Source organism: Alnus glutinosa, chromosome 5 (genome assembly GCF_958979055.1).
Source record: "Alnus glutinosa chromosome 5, dhAlnGlut1.1, whole genome shotgun sequence".
NCBI classification, from domain to species: domain Eukaryota; kingdom Viridiplantae; phylum Streptophyta; class Magnoliopsida; order Fagales; family Betulaceae; genus Alnus; species Alnus glutinosa.
In genome coordinates this window covers 11485275-11505968 of record NC_084890.1, presented here as the reverse complement: position 1 = coordinate 11505968, position 20694 = coordinate 11485275, and the positions used below count along the sequence as shown (strand labels likewise).

Genomic DNA, 20694 nt, shown 5'->3' with positions numbered 1-20694 from the left:
GGTGGCTGACACCACCTCTGGGGTGGCTTGCGGCCAGCCCCTAGGGCAGGGAGTGGCCTCGCGGCCACCCCTATACCCATTCCAAGGTGGCTAGGCCCGAAGGCCACCCCATGGCCTGGGAGTAGCTTTCAGGCACCCCTAGTGGCCAGGGTGGCCGCGAGCCACCCCCAAACCCTCATACTTTTTTCTTTTTCTTTTTTTGCTTTGGTTGCAACATTTCTTTTCTTCAACAAAAAAATTTATGTACCGTTATTTTTTCTTTTCAACTTTCTTTTTACAATCACCATCTCCTTATACCAACTTCTTTTTGTACGTCCATTGCAATGGATCATTGTCATATTTGTAACCATAAAAAGGTAGTTGAAATTCATGGAATGAACTTTGGAATGGACCATAATGTAAGGGATCCATCTCTCTTAGCCAAATCAACATTACTTATTGTTGGGATAGTTTCCGGTATGATGTGAACGGCACGTTCTTCAATGTTCTTCACTCTCCCATGATCACTACGAAACAACTAAAATTAAGAGATTCTTCCGAGGATGTCACTCTTATACTCAAGTCAGTCTCTGAGAGAAAAAAAAAAAAAAAAAGTATGTTCTATGCATAAAATATTCAGTCTATATTTATACTTGGGGTATGCGCTTATTTATAGGCAAAGAGGTAAAGGCTAATTTGAATTAGGTTTCCTGCTCCTACTTGACCTAGGAGCACCGTCAAAGTCTGATTTGGAGTTGGATTCCTTATCAAATGTGGATTGTGATTCTTTCCTAATTCGTTTGTAGTATGATTCTAATCCTAGATTTTCAGGGATTAGACTTGGATCGAGAGTCTTATTTCAATTCAACTTGAAGTAGGACTATTGATCGGATTCTTCAAGGGGTTCTAATTGGACCCAGATTGTGACTCCTAATTCAGATTTCCTTGGATGAGATTGATATCTAAGTTCCTGGGACTTTCTTGTCTCAAGCCTTGGATGGATGAGTTGACTCTTGGTCTCGGGATGTCTGCATTCCCAGGAATCAATCTGAATGTACCTCCTGTCTCGAGATGTCTAGTTTGGGTGTCTATCTCCCAGAATATGCCTACTCGGGAGTCTTGTTGTCTTGACTTTAGAGCTGTCAATTCTCCTTTGGCCAGTTTGAGTGGATTTATTCTCAACAGTTGCTCCCAATTTCTTTATCAGAGGCATACTTGGATAATGGGAATTCTATGTTTCGAAAAATTTGAGCTTTGGCTTCTTCCGAGGTTTGAACAATCCTTAGCTCCTAACTCTTGAAAGTCTGGGATTTAACTACTGCACCTTCTAGGGACACTGGGTGTGTGGTCACATTGGGGACACGTCTTTCTGTCCTGGTAGATATCGACCTACCCCCTGCCTTCAGGTTCTGAGGGTGATTCTCCGTAGTGAGTTTTGTTGAGAATATCTTCTGGAATTGTATAATGTCTTTGTGGTTTTTGTGAACCTGAAACTTACAAACCTGTAAACCTGAGGGTTATTTGAAAACTGAGAGTTATTTGAGAACAGAGGGCTGTCTCTCTCCTTCCGGAGTTGGTTCTACGCCTTCTTGTTTTTAATAGGGTTTTCTCCCAACCTTGATTTTTATAGGATTGTCTCCCTTCATTGTTTTTTTCTACAGGGTTCTCTCCCTAGATTTGCCTTAGGGTTGTCTCGTCTCCCCTTCTTGTTTTGTCTGCAGAGTTTATATGACCCAATAAACTCGTCTTGCCTTGCATCACAAGGTTTCTTATGATTTCGTTGCAAATGTCAATAAAACTAGGTATTTGAAAGATGTAAAAGATGTAGTGGGGACATATCTGAAATTAGGTAGGAATTGGAATTGTGTAACCACGAAAATTTAATTTCTTTTTTCTTTTTAATTAAAAAATCAAGGTTTTTGTTCTTTTAGCTACATACAATTGTATGTGATAAGTAAATTTGACTATGTGTTCCCAAGATGAGAAGCAAGATCTAGAATCTTGTAATTTTGTAAAATGACCAGGCTCTTGGAGGCCCTTCTAGACGAAGGTAGTCATACATGACTCCTTGAAAAGTGTTTCCACTTCTTGACTGTCTGAGATGGATTGTGTTGTTTCCTTCATGGTATAGATTGCTTGTTACATCAATGCTGTAAAGTCAACTCTTAGATTCTTTTTATGTTCTGAACAGAAATCTGCATGTTATGCATCCACAGCATACATTAAAGTGGCTCAGGATACCATTTTTTAGCTTCTAGAATCTATTTCTTAGTTCAAGATCCCACTTTTCTTGTAGTGTTGTTGACGTTGTTGAAAACTAATTTTTAAGTAGGACTTGCTTTTCGAAGCTGCTCCCAACTCACAAATTGGACTGGTAATTCAAAACCTTATGCTAGCTTTGCCTATCTGATATGTAAGGGTTGGTTCAACAAATAAAAAAAGCCATTTTATGCCAAAATTCTTGGGAATGCCTCGCGATGGCATTGTCACTTCCTATGAATCCTGTTGAAAAGTGAGCAAGTTTGGCCCTTGTGTCGTTGAATTGAACCTTGCAATCCAATCATGATCATAACTTCATAAGCAAAATATTAACCAAAAAGGAAAACAAAAAGTAACCTATTTGGTTGACTCAATATAGCAATTCGGATCCAATGCAATAAGGCAGTCCCATGTGAGAGTAGAAGCGAGTCCTATTTGTTCGCACAGTCAAAACACATGTTCGAGCAAGTGGGACATATTCCCTACTTTCACATAGGTTGTCCTGCTACAATGCAATAAAGTAGCCTATTGAATTCGATTGGGATCCATGTTTTTTTTTTTTTTGGATGAATTAAATCTTTCATAAAACCAAACTCAACTGTACAACTCTCCAGATAAAACTGGATCCAAACTCCTAATTAGGGACAAATACCCCAAAAAGGAACAAGCAAAACAACAAACACTGCTATAAACACAATAGCAACCAACTCAAACAAAACAAGCTGCAAATAAAGCAGCAGAACTAATCTGCAGAACAAATTAGCAACAAAACTCCTGAAACCCACCTACAAAATCACAACCCACACAACAAAAATTGGTATCAAGCCCAAACCCAACAAACTACAAGTTCCAGGTTTTTTGCAGCAGTAGATCTGTTAATAAACAGAGATTCAACCCAAAGAACAAAAACCAGAATACAAACAAGCTATCCCAATCTATACAGATTCCACTCCTTTAGAAGCTTCTAATTAGTAGCTGTATCCTTAATCCTACAGCTAGCCATAATCTTCTTCTTCACCTCCTACCGGATATGAGCTATAATTTGTTCTTCAGTTCTGGGAACATTCCCATGGAGCAGATCATTACGTTGCCCCCATAAGTGGTAAATAGAAGCACCCAAACAAACTTTGCAAAGGGTAGTCCAGAGACTTTTTCCTTTAAGATCAACCGAGCTCCATTCTTCTATGTCCTCCCATTCTTTCCTTGGATTGCTAATGAAACAAGTAGCAATCACCCTCTTTCACACTCTACTATTGAAACTGCAAGAGAAAAACAAATTGATCTCTACTCTCTAAGCATCCATGACAAAACGAGCAGATAAGATTTCCCACAAAACTCCAAAAAATCATTACGTCCTTAGTGGGAAGAGCATCCCAAAAAACAAGCCAAAGGATGAATGAGTGTTTAGTAATAGCTTGAGAGAACCATATTGTTCTCCACCAAGAAACAGTAGGTAGTTTCTCTCTAAGCACCTCCTATGTTTAAGAACAAGAATATGTACCCTTCTTAGTCCTCCAAACAGGCATACTATTGCCTCCAATGCTCACTTCAAGAAGTCTACATTGAATGGCAACTATGCTGTCAGATCTAGCTCCATTCTATCACCATTACGAATGATAGATGACATTTTAGCTTCCAAATAACTACCAGCATCATAAACAGCTTGGAAACCATGAACATCCAATAAATATCCATTTGGATGTAGGATCCGTGTTTTATACATGTACTTCGATTGAATTGATTGATGTCAAGGCCAACTGGACTATGTAATTTCCATTCTTGTTTGCATTAACAAGTTCAAATTTGATCTACCATGTTGTTGATTCATACCTCCCATAGTTTATAAATTTGGATACTCTCCAGTTCAGTTGAACTAGAGGGGATCCTTGTCCATTGTTTACATTCATGTAATACAATATTAGAACCAAGAATTATGATAAACGAAATTGTTAAATCATCGCTTATCTCAAAAGCTTAGTATCATAGGAAGATGTAAATTTAATCATTTAATCAATACTTTAACAGAAATAGAGTTTCATGCCCACCGGGGTTAGTTCAATCAACTCGTTTGGCTAACATCACGAAATCAACCATTTGAGTTCTCAATACTCAACCAATACACATTTATGGCGAGCATGGTCATGTAATATCACCGAATCACTTAATTAATTAATGCTATAGTATGTCTAATGCTTAGTATGTAATTATTATAGTCTTACATTCCTACAACCAAGGGGTAGGAGATAGACAGAATGATCACTTAAATTATTCTTGAATTTCATATATATACCATTAATTTCTCTATTAATAATTTCTTTGTTTAGCTTAAAAGTACACATCCATTAAAAAAAAAAAAAACATTGTTTTGTGCCATTCTTTTTTTAGCCGTTTTAAGGCCTAAAAAGGCTCAAAACGGTATGAGCCCTTTTTTTTTTGAGCTGTTTTGAAAACGGCTCAAAACATGGGTATTAAAATCTTGGTTTGAGCCATTTTGATAAAAAAAGATATTGTTCTTCGCTACATCTATACGACTATACTCATTATCAACCTGCTAACTTGTTTACTAAAGGGCTTACTAGCTGTCAGTTTGTTATGCTTAGAGACAAGCTAATTAATTATACATTCCCCATCAATTAGCTTGTAGAGGATGTTAACATACATACACACTCAGCAGAAGACCATGCACACTCTGCAATATCTCATATAGTTGGTGAGACCAATCAATCCATAGATTATGTACCAGCTCATGTACAAGCTAATCAATTAGCATATCATACACTTAAAGAAAAGACAGCCAAGCAGATATGCCATACATGGCAGGCCTTGAACCAAAGCAGCAAGCGCAATATCTCCTCTGCTCATCAGACATCTTTTACAGCACAACATCAATACGTTAAGGAAAGGATTATGCAGATATCAAGGGATCCCAAGCTATACATGGAAAGCTAATTGTATTTTATTTATGTCATTCCCTTCTTTACTCTTGAGAACAATTGTATATATATATATAATACCATATGTATCAGTTGTAAATACAACACAGAAAAGTATTCATTCCTTTGTTCCAAGGTTCTAGCTCCCTCTTAGAAATCTGACGTGAGAATGGCCTGTTAGGTCACCTCCTTGCTTATCGAGAATTATTTTTTTCTTGTAATCCCTCTGTATAGGTGTGACAAGATTGATTCGACTTAGGTCCTGTAGAAATTTTTTTATTTTTTATTTTTTTTAAAAAAAAAGTTGTCCAAATTTAAAAGTAGTATGTATGATGTCCTAAGAAATACCAATTGCAACCACTCATACATGTAAAAATGTGAACACAACATGAAATGCAACACAATACCTTCCAATTCAATAATAGACAAAATATTGCCGAACGTGCACAATATCATTCTCAAAGATTAAAAGATCTTGAGATATAAGTAATAAAAGACAAGGGATAATCTCCTTCGAGTCATGAAAGATATATATATAGGGGAATAATATTTCATGCAAAAATACAAATAGGATTGATCGATAATGAATATAGCACAATGGTTGACCATATTTAACACTAAAAAAAATGGGGTATTTATGGACGGTTTTTTTCTAGACGGTTTTAGAACCTATCTAGAAAACAAAATTTGTAGACGGTTTTTTCGAAACCGTCTGTAAAATTTTTATTATGGACGGTTTGATTAAACCGTCCATAAAATTCCAGACGATTTTAAGTAAACTGTCTAGAAATTTACATTTCTAGACAGTTTTTTTTTTCGAAATTGTCTATAAATGTTATTCCCAGAGAATTTTATGGACGGTTTTTACGAAACCGTCCATAAAGTTTCAGTTCCAAACAGTTTCAAAAGAAACCATATGGAAATATTTTTTCCCACGCCATGTCATCAATCCGCGTGATGCCCCCAGATTTCACAACATCCATATGATTTTTTTACCAGCCAAAATCACAACCGTCCATTTCTTTTGAAAGCCAAAAAATTTCTCAGCCAAAAAATCACACCCCCAATATTCATCACATTGTAAACAAACAAATACAAAACCCTAATCCTCCAGGCCTTGAATCGTGCCGATTTGATTCCCAAACAAACGTAGACTGCCCGGAGGAAGTCGAAGGGGGAAAGACTTTTCTTCTTCACCGGCTTCTTCTTCATCGGTCTTCTCCCAAGTCGCTTTCATGTTCATCCCCATCGGAAAGATCGACCTCGGTCAGACCCAGTACTTCTCCTTGATGGCCCTGGAAACCGTCGAAGCCATGGGGCCCCAGCTTGCCAGCGGTGGGTTCTGCGTGAACCTGTGGGGCTTCTTCCGCGTGAACTTTGCCTCTGGTTTTGATTGGATTTGAGTGGCTAGATTTGATTTGGGTGTTGATCTGGGTGTTTCCGGCTAGATTTGGCCGTCTTCTCCGTTGTCAATCGACCCGGTGACATTTTTCCGGCTAGATTTGGCCGGCCGTCCTCTCCATCGTTGACGAAAATTAATATAATGAAAATAATATCATTTATAATTAATTAATATATATATATATATAAAAGAAATAAATCCGACAGACTAAAAAAAAACTGTCCCAAACCGTCCAGAAATCCACTTTGCGACTTTTTATTCCAGACGGTTTTAAATCGTCCAGAATTTACGGTTTTTTTTTTTTTTTTTTTTTTTTTTTTTTTTTTTTTTGTAGTGTAAGTATATATTTATATATGCTTTTTGCATACTATATTTTCCCCATGAGTTGGAGATCCATGTCGACAGAGGCATAATTAATTAGTATTTGTATTAATAGTAGAGTGATTTTATGTTTTTAAATGATCGATATGATGTAACAACTTCCATGATTTGATGCTAAAATTTTTTATTCGACCGGGTTATGATACTAACGTGTTATCATTCTAACGTGTTGATTCAATGTAATATTCAGACATGTAATTAATTAATTAGCACATAGGTAATTATTTCTATAGTAATATTCAGACATGTTAATTCAATGTAGGACTGGTATCCTTATTCATGTGAAAAAGTCTATGTTAATGGGAAAGATTTCATAATATATAGGCTAAATCTTTTCTCTATATACTGAAGAAACTTATTTCTCATTCTGTTTGAAGAATGATAAAAGATGTGTTCCATTGACAGTCGTTGCCTACTAAGAGAGGATTAAAGCTAAGAGAGGCAGATGATCAAACTTGGTTAGCAATTGTTGTTTGCAGGCGTGGGTAACTGGGTTAATCATATCACCAAATGGCTTAATTAATGCTGTAGTATGTCTAATGCTTAGTATGTAATTATTATAGTCTTACATTCCTTTTTTGTTTTTTTATTTATGGAGAGTCCTTTGAAGGCGAGGTTATTTTCTGTACCCATTTTTGTTGGACAAATTCGGATATGTGCAAGGCGTCTGCTGTCCACTAGCTCTACACAGATTGTGTAAAACTCCAACTTCGCTAACTAGCTTAACTTCATAAAGTTGATTGCATCCAAGGAAATTCAAATCTTAAATTTGATGATAATATCACCAAAACCAAGGTACTAATTAATTATCACATTAATTAGCCAACCTAAGCTTGCTTGTCATTGTTATGGTGTAGCCACCAGATAGATCTTAGGCATAGATTCCAACCAATCTGGCTTTAAGAAAAACTCGAGCCAAATCCAAAGTAAACACTAATTACATGAATAATGTTTATCAATGATTGGGAAGTCCCTTTTGAGAAAGATATAATAAGCAGTAAATCCAAAGTAAGTTGTCAGTTATCAGTTGTCACATTTTTGTTCCGCTGTCTCTGTACCCTCCCTTTGCTGAATTCCCTCCTTTTTTCTTTTTTTCCCTAAACGTCCCTTTGTGTTAAATTCTCAAACCAAAGGAAAAACAGACTACTCATCAACTCACCATAACACAGCACAACATTCACATCAACAAGAGTTGTAGCTTTGGTAATTGAGGAGGGAGAGACAGACAGAACAACAAACAATTAAGAAGATGAAGAGAGAGAGAGAGAGAGATATTATATATTATCATTAATACTATGATAGTTGTTGTTGAACATCTTTTGAGGAGAAATAGAAACAGGAGAAAAGAAGGAAAGAAAGAAACAAAAGGTGCTGTGTTGGGACGCGGGCCAATGGCAAATCCACAATTCCACACTGCTCGATCAGTGCTCACCCACCTTCTATTCTTTTAACAAGCTTTCCTTGATCTCCTTAATTTACTACAATTAGATCGATCTTGGCTGCGCATGCATTTCTTTTGGAGCCTATTCTCTGGTACGTCGTGCTTTTACCCTAGATACATGCACTCTTTTTGTTTGCTGCTGTGTTGCTCGCTTTCATTTCTGTGAACAATTGACGAAGGGTACGTATTTGCATATTATTTTGAAATTATGATACATTTTCTTTGATTGAACGTAGTTAATATATAATGCAAGTAATAGTTTATTTATTTATTACTTGGGTGGCCGGCAGTCGTTCATTTTGTATATAACAAGATATGGCAGCCTTTTATATATATATATATATATTATTGATGATCACTATCGATCTGGTTGGTTGTTGAGAATTAAGTAAATCGAGGAAAAGAAAAACTGGACATTGTATATAAATGCTAATACTTATCTATATATTTTATGTTTTCTTGATGCTTGTTTTGATTAATAAATTGAATAAACTTCACTAATTACCACCCCTCCTAATCTTTCATCATTTTTACAATCATAATCTTAAAATATTAAAAATGTCAATTTAAGATTATCATCTTTCAAAAGTTTGCATGCAAAGCCAACCCTCCCTTCCAAATTCAATGTTAAAACCTAATGGTGGAAGTGAAATTTCCAAAATACCCCCATTCAATTTCATGGTATTTTTGTAATTTTAAAAACATCTTACGGGTATTTGGGGATTTTCATCAACCGTTTGATTTAACATACGCTGAATTTTGACGGGAGGGTTGACATTGTAAACATATGAAAGATGGCCGGTAATCGATCCTAAATTGACACTTTTTAAAATTTAATGGTATGAACATGAAAGTGTTGAAAGATCATGATCAAGAGTGGTAATTAAAGTTTTCCCTGATTAATTAGATCTGCATTGGAATTATTTTCGGCTATTTTAAGTTGAACATAGATTCTTAATGGCAGGTATGGGTGGTTCTGGAGATTGGTTTAGGACCAGAGTCGGCTTAAAGAAGAAAGCAAAAGATGGCACTTCAAAACGAGTACTGAAGGTACGTATATATAGAGCCTTTCAATTGCAATAATTAACATTAGGTAATTTGGTTATTAATTAAGATCGAGTTTAGGACGTCATAAAATGGAACAATTTAGCAGATGGGCCTAGTGTTGTCCAATGTCTTCATGAGCTGCTGATCGAGATATTTTTGCTGTGATATACTGACCCATTCCTGTTTTCTCAACAATCATCCACGCAATCATGGGTATTCCGTATTCAGCACGTAACAATGAAACCCTGCATGCCAAACTTGATCAAAAGTTAACTCTCTTAATTTGCTTAAGTAATGCAATATACTATATTTTTATTCAACAATTATTCTATAATGTTAACATGATAGTCTAAACGTAACTAAGCTTTGGAATTTTTATTTTATTTTATTTTTTTCACTAAAGATTGATCCAAGGATTAGTTGAAACTGACTTAATTGTTAGTATTGTTGAATAGTTATAGCATAAAAATGTAATTTCTAACCTTACTCAATTTGCTTTCGCCCTTGTTTGACAATAATTTCTTAAAGGGAAAATATAGTTACCCTGTCAACTAACAAGAAGTCATTTGCAGATATATAACTTAATTATAAACTAGGGAAAAGTCGATCTACGTACTCCCCTCAAGCTATCACTCAATTGACAATGTCTCCCTACTTCCAAATTTTAGATTGCGACACTAGCCCCCTAATGAAAAAAAAAAAATCCTTAATAAATTTTTTTTTTAAAAAAAAAAAATCTAAAAAGAAAAAAGGAAAAAACCATGGGCAGACACCCCTATCATTTTTTCTCTTTTCTTTTTCTAAAAAAACTTAATTTTTTTTTAGATTTATAAATGTATATTTTTAATATATTTATATTTTTTATTAAGAGTAACACGTGTTGTCATTTTATTGGCGCTGACATGGCACCTAACAGAATCCGTCAAATATTTTAATAGAATTTGATTCCTGTGACTAAATTGTTTTTTTGGCATACCTTAGGGATCTTTGAATTTACTTTGATACGAAATAAAGTATTTGTAATTTAGGCCAACCACAAAGACTGATATTGCATTTATCCATTAAAATTGACAGAAACTTGCGCATGATGTGACTTACACCGTAGTTTCTCATGTAATTTTTTTTCTTTTTTTTTTTTTATGTGAAATGTCCAAATACCCTTTAAAAAATAAATAAATAAATTAAAAGTGGGGTGCACTACAAGAAATTTGATATTTAGCAACGACAAAAAAGTTGTCGCTAAAAGTCCAAAAGTCATCGCTAATGACTTTTAGTGACGACTAGTCATCACTAATAAGTCGTCGTTGTTGTCCCATCGATAAAGGTTATCAACGACGACATAAATGTATCATTATCTGCCACAACATTCGTCGCCACTTATAATTAATTAAAGTCGTCGCAAATAACGTAAGAGTCTTAACCGACTTGACATTGCTAATGATACGTTATCAGTGACAACACCTAATTCGCCTCTGATGATACGTGGCCAACCACCCCTTTGGGATGAACAAACCAACCTAGGGTGGCGGATCAACCATGTAATTGGTTCGGCTACCCTCATTTCTCGCTCATTTTTGTTTATTATTATTATTATTATTATTTGAATGACAAATGCTTTGCTCCTAAAATCATAGTATTTTTTGCATTTCAAACAAAAAAAATTGTACATGTGTATCACGTGTGGCATTTTAACGACCATTACACCAAAATTAAATGGCTAGTGAAGGTTCCAACAAAAAACCAGCGAATAGTATTTTTGGGTCAAGTGTAAATAAAGTATGAATTAAGTGTATTTTTCCCATTTATTAAATTATTGTCAAGGAAAGGTATCCTTTATTCTTTGCGTATGTCAAGACCGTGGAAAGTCACAAGTCTTTTCTTAATTTTTTTTATTAATTCTACCAAGTAATAAAGTCAGGTTTGGCTTCCTTTGGTAATTAAATTGCTGCGGTAGGGTTTCACAGTAGGTACGTTATTCAATTCATACACTTCTTTTCGTCGGTCATGGCGGTATTAACGGGTTCAAACCTTACTGTTGAAGATAACGGTTTCCTAGCTAGTTGAAAACGGTTGCCTGGGTTAACGAACGTTTAACACCATTCAACCCAAAGAACATATGGAAAGAATGCTTGACGCCGGCATTACCGGCGGCCTTTTCCATGTTTAAAACGTAAATCATATTGCATTTTGGTCTACTTATATATATCTATTTAGTTTGAGAAATTGTCTTTTTTATATTAATTTCTTGTATATTTTTTATACCTCTCTTTTCTAAATCAATAATTAGTTCTGTAGGATCTATATGAGCGGATTTATATGTCTCTCATATATATAGGTCCAACAGATTTAATTGTTGATTTTTTTTTATTTATTAAAATAAATAAATAAATAAAAAAGGAAAGAAAGAAAGATAAGAAGATGTATAGAAGATATACAAAAAGAAAATATACTTGTAACAAGTCTCATTTAGTTATCATCCCATTGATCTTATTTTAAACTACTGTCTCTTTCTTCTTATTCATAGACATGACCTACAAGTTCAACCAGTCAATTCCATTATTTAATTCAACTTGAATAAAAAATTAATCAAATTGTATATAAAAAAATTGAGGATCCATCTATGATGAGAAAGAGACTCATAGGAACTTATGAGGACTTAGAGCATTAGCAACAGCTTATTATATAACTTTTTTCCTTTCTTAAATATAAAGATAATCTTTAAAAATAAAAAATGCAAAAATTCACCTATAGTAGCTTCCATATTGCTTCCCTAAATATTGGAATGCTAATGTGCTACCTAATGTATTAAATAGTACTTTAGCTTCCTTATACATTATTTTAACATAAAATATCTCTCTCCTCTCTTCTCTCTAATCCTTTTGTCTTTTATTAGGAATTGTGTAGAAATTTTGCAAACAATGTTAAGATAGGTAGAGATCACGTATTTTGTAAAGAAATAATATTTTAATAGTAATATAGAGAAAAACAAGGAAAGTTATCATAAAGTATATTTGGATAGGGAAGCAAAAAATAATTTTGTTATCTAAATTTAAGAAAAATCAAAGGAAAGTTGCTTCTAGTGCTCTTATACATGAAAAAAACATACAAAAGTTAACTGATTGAGTTTTACCTTCTATTTTTTCCCTTTTTTTTCCCCATCAAATATGATTTATGATCCAAAGTTTCAATAAGGTATTCTATGTTGATTACCAAATCTTCAATTAATGTTTTTGACAATTTTTTCAAGAGTGGTTGAAATTTCTATCCTATCTTTTATTAATTTTTTAACAAAACCCTTATAAAATGAATAAAAATTTCCTACCAATTAGATCGTGGAAATTTCTCTAGCCCAATCTTTAAAAGTGTCGTAACTTTTGAGTATGGGAGAAACATTTTATTATTATTATTATTATTATTAATGTTATTAAAAAATCAATCTCACATACTACATATTAAAAAAAAATATGTATTTTTCACGTGCTTAAAAACGAATACATAACACTTTTAGTGATACCGGAACACCAAAAAAGAAAATCCGCCATTAACCTTGGACCAGCTGGTTTAATGTTTCAAACTAGAACTGCACCAGGTGTCAAGTTTGTCAAATTTTGGTACAACTGCATGACCTCTGGCCTGCGTCGTAGGAAATAGTTTTCAATTCATATTCGTCAACACCAAACAAATTTCCATATGAAACTCCTAAAATTGTCAAAAGTTTGGCACATAGTACTGTGGTTTCCTTCCACGCTACATGCATTATACACTCTTTGAAGGATTAAATTATATACGCTTCTTTGTAGTTTCAAAGCGTACTGGACCTGCCCCTAAAGTCGCACCGAGAAAGCAAAGCGGGGTTATTAGCATTTCGTTCACTTTGATGCATAAAATATATATAATAAAATTAAAGTCAATAACGACTGGCTATCAAGATCAAGGTTCCAAACAGTGCCTTCCTTTTCAGAAGTTATTTAAAGGACAGCAATTTCCATCTATTCCATTGCTCTTTCCAAATTAAAGCATTTGTTCGAGTTCGAGTTCTAGCTAGCTTCATCATAAAAACACTACTACACTACAACTCCTTGTGTTTTTCCTTTTTTTTTTTTTTATGAGATTTGATTTTCAGGTAAAGATGGAGAATGTAAACTGGAGTAGGCATTGGTGTTCGCTTCTTGGGTGCTTAGGAGTGAATTTGCTGGTCTACTTCCTCCTCGTTGATTGTTCTGAGAAGACCCCACTTAGGTTCCTCCTCTTCTTTTGCTCGATCCCCTCTATTTACTAAAACCTGCTTCCATCGCCAAAAACAACATTAAAGAAGAGATCGAGAGAGAGAGAGGTCCGACGGTATCTGTATTAGTTTTCAGATGTCTGAGAGCCATATATAGAAACCGGTGGCGGGAGACGTACAGAGCGGACGACTCATCATCTTTAGCATATAACAAACAGTTTTCGAATTCTTGTGTTCTTTTTATATATGTTTCTTCTTTTGCCTTTTTTGTTTTTTGTTTTTTTTTTTTTTTTTTTTTTTTTTTTTTAGAAATATAACAAACAGTACGTCTCGGAATATTGCTTATATATGTATCTTCTTTGCTATAAAAATATGGGTTCCTTTGATAAAAAAAATAAAATTTAGAGTGTCTTTTTGTGCTTTATTAAAAAGGTGCATGTTTTGATGCGATATACAAATAAAAATAATTTTAAATATTTTATGATTTGTTTGTTAACACTTTTACTTTTTACTCACAGAAAGTACAACAGCGGTATGTTGGGGCTGTCATTAGCCTATCAATAAAATGTAAAAGAATTTTATTGGTCAAAGAAAAGTTAGAGTTCTTAGAGTTAGAGTACTCTCTTTAAGATAGATTTTTTTTTAAATTTTTAATCCCAATAATTTAAATTCTATTACCTCAATGTTTAGTGCTTTTAAAATGTTATAATTATTGATAAAAGTGAATTAATTTGATAAATACTGAATTATTTGATTTTCCAAAAAAAAAAACATTAAAAGGATCTTGAAGCAATGAATTAATTAGTAAGATCATATATATATATATATATATATATATATATATATATATATATATATATATATATATATATATATATATATATATATATATACTTAGTCTAGACAATTAGTCGGTTGGTCCTTTGTCAGTTAATTTGTTGCACAAGTGTTACATTAATTAGAGGAGGGCAGTTAGATTATAATTAGATCATCTCAAATTAATATTATAATTAGGTCAATATTTCCTGTAACTAGATCGGGGGCAACAATTTTAGTATTTTACGTCTATTGACTTCTTTTCCACTTTGACGACCAAACACAATAACCAACCCAATAAGGCCGGGTCCTTCGTTAATTCGATCTTTCCAGAAGCCGTTTGCGTCCCGGTCCAACACCCCGCAAATCACGGCGCAGGACTAGCGGGAAAATATGACAGGAGTCAGGAAAAACCACACCCTCTCTCTCGATCTCATGCATGCATATTACAACGTACACGCAGTGATTACATATTATTAGAGTTTTTCCTTCTTTCTTTTCTTTTCTTTTTTTATTTTTTATTTTTATTTTTTTATGATGGAAAACCTCTAAAAATACCTATTTTTGTGGGTAAATTCTGAACTCATGTAAAGTGTCCCTTTTAAAGGGTGCAAGACCTCAAAAAATTGTCTGCACTAAAAAAATTTTGAACCTTAAACCCGATGACCCACTAAATTCAAGACCCTTATTAGTTGAACCAACCTGTTGGGGTTATATTATTGAGTTATTATTAACATTGCTTTTTTTTTTTACTAATTAAATTTCAGTATATTTTTGTTGACAATTTTTTTTTTATATATATATAATATAGCAGGAGAATTCTATCATCGAACGTCAAAGACCAAGAATTTCGTGACGTGAAGCTGTATACCAGCCATCAGCAGGTAAAAATGCATTTTCTAATGTTATCATAATCCCCGCCGCCCCCACACGCATATAATTATGTATATATAACAGAATTACTATAGCATTTCTATTTTAACTATTCCTATTTCATTATACCCACACTTTTTTCTTTTTTCTTTTTTTTTCAATCTTAAAATGTTATTATATATAAATATCTCTATACACTAATCATGATTAGATAAAAATTACATAATTTTCAGGTGGTGGTGGATAATGGCCTCGTGCAAGTCATATTGTCGAGACCGGAGGGTGATGTCTTGGGAATAAAGTACAATGGTATCAGTAATTTACTTGAGGATCATAATGAAAGAGATGATAGGGGGTACGTATATATAGCTTCAAATCATTCACTAATTGCTTTTAAAGTGATCATTTTTTGCCTGGATATATACTTAATTAATTAAATCTTGCTTTTAGATTTTCCCATATATATTACTTATTATGTATTCTTTCTTTGGCAAAATCAAACACCTCCAGCTATTGGGACGTAGTCTGGAATCAGCCAGATGGTCGCGAGGGTATTGTTGAGAGGTAATTCAATTCTCTCCTACCCTTTTATCATTACACCTATGAATTAAATAATGTTATTTTTCATCTTTATTTTATATTTATTGATCGATGTAACGTTTTTTAAGTAATAAAAAGTTACTTAACGCATTCAAAATGTGTTTTTTTTCCGTACTAAAATATGTATATGAATTTATTTGCAGAATGGCAGGAACAAACTTTACGATTATAACTGATCACAAGGACAAAGTAGAGCTTTCGTTTAGCAAGACATGGAGCGTTTCGTCCAAAGGAAAAGGAGGTGTTCCCTTAAACGTAGACAGAAGGTAAATGTGCAAGTCTTTTCCTTAATCAATTTTGGAACTAATTAATTAATTATTAACTGGTGGTAATTAATTCTAATATAGAATTACATATTTAATTTTGTAGGTATATATTGCGGCGTGGCATTTCGGGATTTCATACGTACGCAATATTCGAGCGCCTTCAAGGATGGCCGAAGGTGGATTTGGGTCAAATTAGGGCTGTTTTCAAGCTCAAAAAGGACAAGTAAATAAAAGATGTTCATTTCATTATTTATACAAAATAAAAATGGATTTTAAAATAATTAATCATACTAATTATATTTGAAAAATGAATGGTCAGATTTCACTACATGGCGCTATCAGACGATAAGCAGAGGATCATGCCAACGCAGCAGGACCGCGAAAACAGTCGGCCCCTGGCCTACCCAGAGGCTGTTCTTTTGACCAACACAACCAATCCTAAAGTTAGAGGAGAGGTGGACGACAAGTACCAGTACTCGTCGGAGGTCAAAGACAACAAAGTCCATGGCTGGATCTCCCCCGACCCGCCCGTTGGATTCTGGATCATAACTCCCAGCGAAGAGTTTCGTTCAGCTGGGCCCACCAAGCAAGAACTCACCTCTCATGTCGGTCCCACTGCCCTCTCTGTAAGTCCACCTCTCCATACGCATCATCATTCATCACACACGTCATACCACCACGCCACGTCAACGCAATCATACCCGTTTACGTTTATACAAAGAAAATTTTGCCCCGTGCCTTTGACGATTCTCTACCAAAAAAAATTAAATAAGTTTAAAGATATTTATTTTATTTCATAATTTTTTTTTCTTTTATAATTAATATAATAGTCAACGTTCTAATTTGTTATCCACATTCAGATGTTTATGAGCACTCATTATTCTGGAAAAGACTTGGAGATGAAATTTGAAGAAGGAGAGGCGTGGAAAAAAGTGTTTGGCCCCATATTTGTGTATCTTAATTCAGTTTCTAGTGAAAACGATTCCCAAAAGCTGTGGGTAGACGCTAAAGAGCAGGTATATATATATATATGATTAAATTGAGGCATATATAATTTTTTTTCTTCGAATTTCAGCTAAATTATGAAATAACTCACAATTGTTTTTTATTAGATGCTTGTTGAGGTTGATAGCTGGCCATATAATTTCACTCAATCAAGCGATTTCCCTTCTGTTGATCAACGTGGAACAGTGACGGGTCAACTGCTAGTCCGCGACGGGTATGTCCCTATTCTACTTGCATGGCGACGGGCTTAATCTCGGTCTAGTTCTAGTTGAAACCATTTAGATTTGTTAGGACTGAAACACGTGTTTTATAATATAACACAAGAGACCGCGACGGGTATGTCCGTATTCTACTTGCATGTTGACGGGTTTACTTTCGGTCTAGTTCTAGTTGAAACTATTTAGATTTGTTAGGACTGAAACACGTGTTTTATAATATAACACAAGAGACCGCGACGGGTATGTCCCTATTCTACTTGCATGATGACAGGTTTACTTTCGGTCTAGTTCTAGTTGAAACCATTTAGATTTGTTACGACTGAAACACGTGTTTTATAATATAGCACAAAAGACACGTATTTCAATTCAAATTGAAATTAGACACAAGTCGGAGCCTTTTTAATTACACATTATTATGCATGATTTTGCTAATTATCTTTCTTTTTATCAGGTACATCAGCAAGAAATTAATTTGGGGGGGATCTGCTTATGTTGGTTTGGCAACTCCTGGAGAGGTGGGGTCATGGCAAAGAGAAAGCAAGGTATTTTCGCATACATAATTTCGTTTTTTTGGATTTCAATTAATTATAAATGTTGATAATCAGGGACTGATTAGCTATAAATTGTGTTTAATTTCTTTTAGGGGTATCAATTCTGGACGCAAGCTGACAATGAGGGACGTTTCGTAATTAAAAACGTCCGACCCGGGGACTATAATTTGTACGCATGGGTCCCTGGTTTTATTGGGGATTACAAAAATGACACCATGGTTACTATTAAAGCAGGTAAGCTTATAAATTGAGCATATGTTATATATTGCTAATTTAAAAGACCAAACCCTAGCATTTGACAACCTAGATCCAAGAGACAAGTCTACTTCTTTTACCATGAGAAAACGAATCAATAATATTATAGTAAAATTAATCTAGTGTTGTTAAGGCTAATACAGCTTCTACTACATGCCATTTTTTTTATTTTTTATTTTTTTATAAACTAACATAATAATTCATAATTGATGAAAGAATTAAACTAAAAAATATGACTTATCACATCAGTTTGTAAAGAAATTGCAATAAAATTCGTAGTATCCCAAACATTTCCAAATATATAAAGGTTGGTTGCATCGTCAAATCACGTGGCATATAGGTCATACTTTAAAAGTGCGTTTAGAACTGCGATTTTGTAGATAAAAAGTTCGATTTTAACCCATATCACGGAAAATGTATCGTTTACGTTTTACGAAAAAAAATTGCAATTTAAAAATGTAGAAAAATTTATGTTTTCAAATTGTAGGTAATTGGAAATTTAAAAAGGTAACCTGCAATTTTAAAAGCCAAACAACGATTTTACTAAACACTTAAGTGTGTTTTTTACAATTGCTATTTTTGACATCCAATTGCAGGTTGGGAAGTAAAATTGGGAGCCCTTGTGTATGAGCCTCCGAGACATGGTCCAACCCTATGGGAAATCGGCATCCCTGACCGCACCGCCTCAGAATTCTATGTACCAGACCCATATCCAACGCTCAGTAACCGATTGTACAACAATCACACAGAAAAGTTAGTCTCACCATCAATCACAAATTGTTGTTGCAATTCTAATTAATTAAATTTTATTGCTTAGTTTTGAATCATTTAAACTGGCAGGTTCAGACAATATGGCTTGTGGGACCGATATACAGATTTATATCATGACCAGGATCTCATCTACACCATTAATGTCAGCGATTATCGTAAAGATTGGTTCTTCGCTCATGTTAACAGGTATATACATTTGTTTCACCTCTATCGGCATCCCTCCTTTTTATTTACACAACCATGCTCGACATAACTGTGTATTGGTTGAGTATTGAGAATTCAAATAGCCAATTTCGTGATATTAACCAAATGAGTCGACCATTGAACTAAGCCTCGTAGGCATGCCTCCTTTATTTCTGTTAAAGTATTGATTAAATGATTAAATTTACATCTTCCTATGAGCTTAAGCTTTTGGGACAAGTGATGATTTAACAATTTCGTTTATCGTAATTCTTGCTTCTAATATTGCATTACAGGAATGTAAACAATGAGACATATGAATCAACAACATGGCAGATCAAATTTGAACTTGTTAATGCAAACAAGAACGGAAATTACACACTCCAGTTGGCCTTGGCATCAGCTAGTACAGCCGAAATACAGGTATAAAACACGGATCCCAATCGAATTCAATAGGTTGCTTTTATTGCACTGTAATAGGACAACTTGTGTGAAAGTAGGGAATAGGTCCCACTTGCTCGAACATGTGTTTTGACTGTTCAAACATATAGGACCCGCCTCTAATCTCACATGGGACTGGGTTATTGCATTGGATTCGGATTGCTATACTGAGTCAACCAACTAGGTTACTTTTTGTTTAATATTTTGCTTATGGAGTTATGATCATGATTTGATTGCAAGGTTCGATTCAACGACGCAAGCGCCAAAGTTGCTCACTTTTCAACAGGACTCATAGGAAGGGACAATGCCATCGCGAGGCATGGAATCCACGGGTTGTATTGGCTTTACAGCATTGATGTAACAAGCAATCTATTCCATGAAGGAAGCAACACAATCTATCTCAGACAATCAAGAAGTGGATACACTTTTCAAGGAGTCATGTATGACTACCTTCGACTAGAAGGGCCTCCAGGAGCTTGATCATCTTGGGAACACATAGTCAAATTGATTTATCATGTACAATTGTATGTAGCTAAAAGAACAAAAACCTTGATTTTTTAGTTCAAAAATGAAATGATATTTTTGTGGTTATACTATTCCAATTCCTACCTAATTTCAAATATGTCCCCCTCCATCTTTTTCATCTTTCAAATACCCCTAGTTTTATTGCCATTTGCAATGAAACCATAAGAAACCTTGTGATGCGGGGCAAGACAAGTTTATTGGGTCATGTAATTTTATTTTAATTCCATTAGTTAGTAGTGGTTAATTTTATGTCTTATTTCATTTATAAGAGTTTGTTATTTTGTAATTCAATGATGGGTTTGACCCAAAATTAGTTAAATTAGGGTTTGGTTTAGTCATTTAGTCTATTGAAGTGAACTATTGTACTCCAATTGAGACATATTAGAATTGATAAATAATTAAACAGATCTTGTTTGAGATGTGACTCATCTTCTTTTTTGGTGTGTGACTCCACCAAATTCCTTTATCTCTTATTCTCAATGACGAGACTACCAAATTCTATTTTCTCTTTGGATTGAGTGACTCA

At 34.3% G+C, this 20694-nt stretch overlaps 1 protein-coding gene across 2 annotated transcripts; it reads left to right on the top strand.

The window, feature by feature from the left end:
• Positions 1 to 13453: 13453 nt before the first annotated feature.
• Positions 13454 to 20232, top strand: LOC133868498 (rhamnogalacturonate lyase B-like). Of its 2 annotated transcripts, none has more exons than XM_062305406.1 (15): positions 13454 to 13681; positions 15298 to 15367; positions 15590 to 15711; positions 15867 to 15920; positions 16100 to 16222; positions 16326 to 16445; positions 16542 to 16848; positions 17083 to 17238; positions 17335 to 17441; positions 17897 to 17987; positions 18089 to 18230; positions 18848 to 19004; positions 19092 to 19208; positions 19499 to 19625; positions 19884 to 20232. In XM_062305406.1, exons 1-15 carry the CDS (start codon positions 13548 to 13550, stop codon positions 20121 to 20123), a joined length of 2067 nt encoding a protein of 688 aa, XP_062161390.1. In that variant the 5' UTR covers positions 13454 to 13547; the 3' UTR covers positions 20124 to 20232. The 2 variants fall into 2 exon arrangements, with proteins under 2 accessions (XP_062161390.1, XP_062161388.1); XM_062305404.1 differs by having other exon boundaries at positions 15295 to 15367.
• The last annotated feature ends 462 nt before the right edge of the window (positions 20233 to 20694 follow it).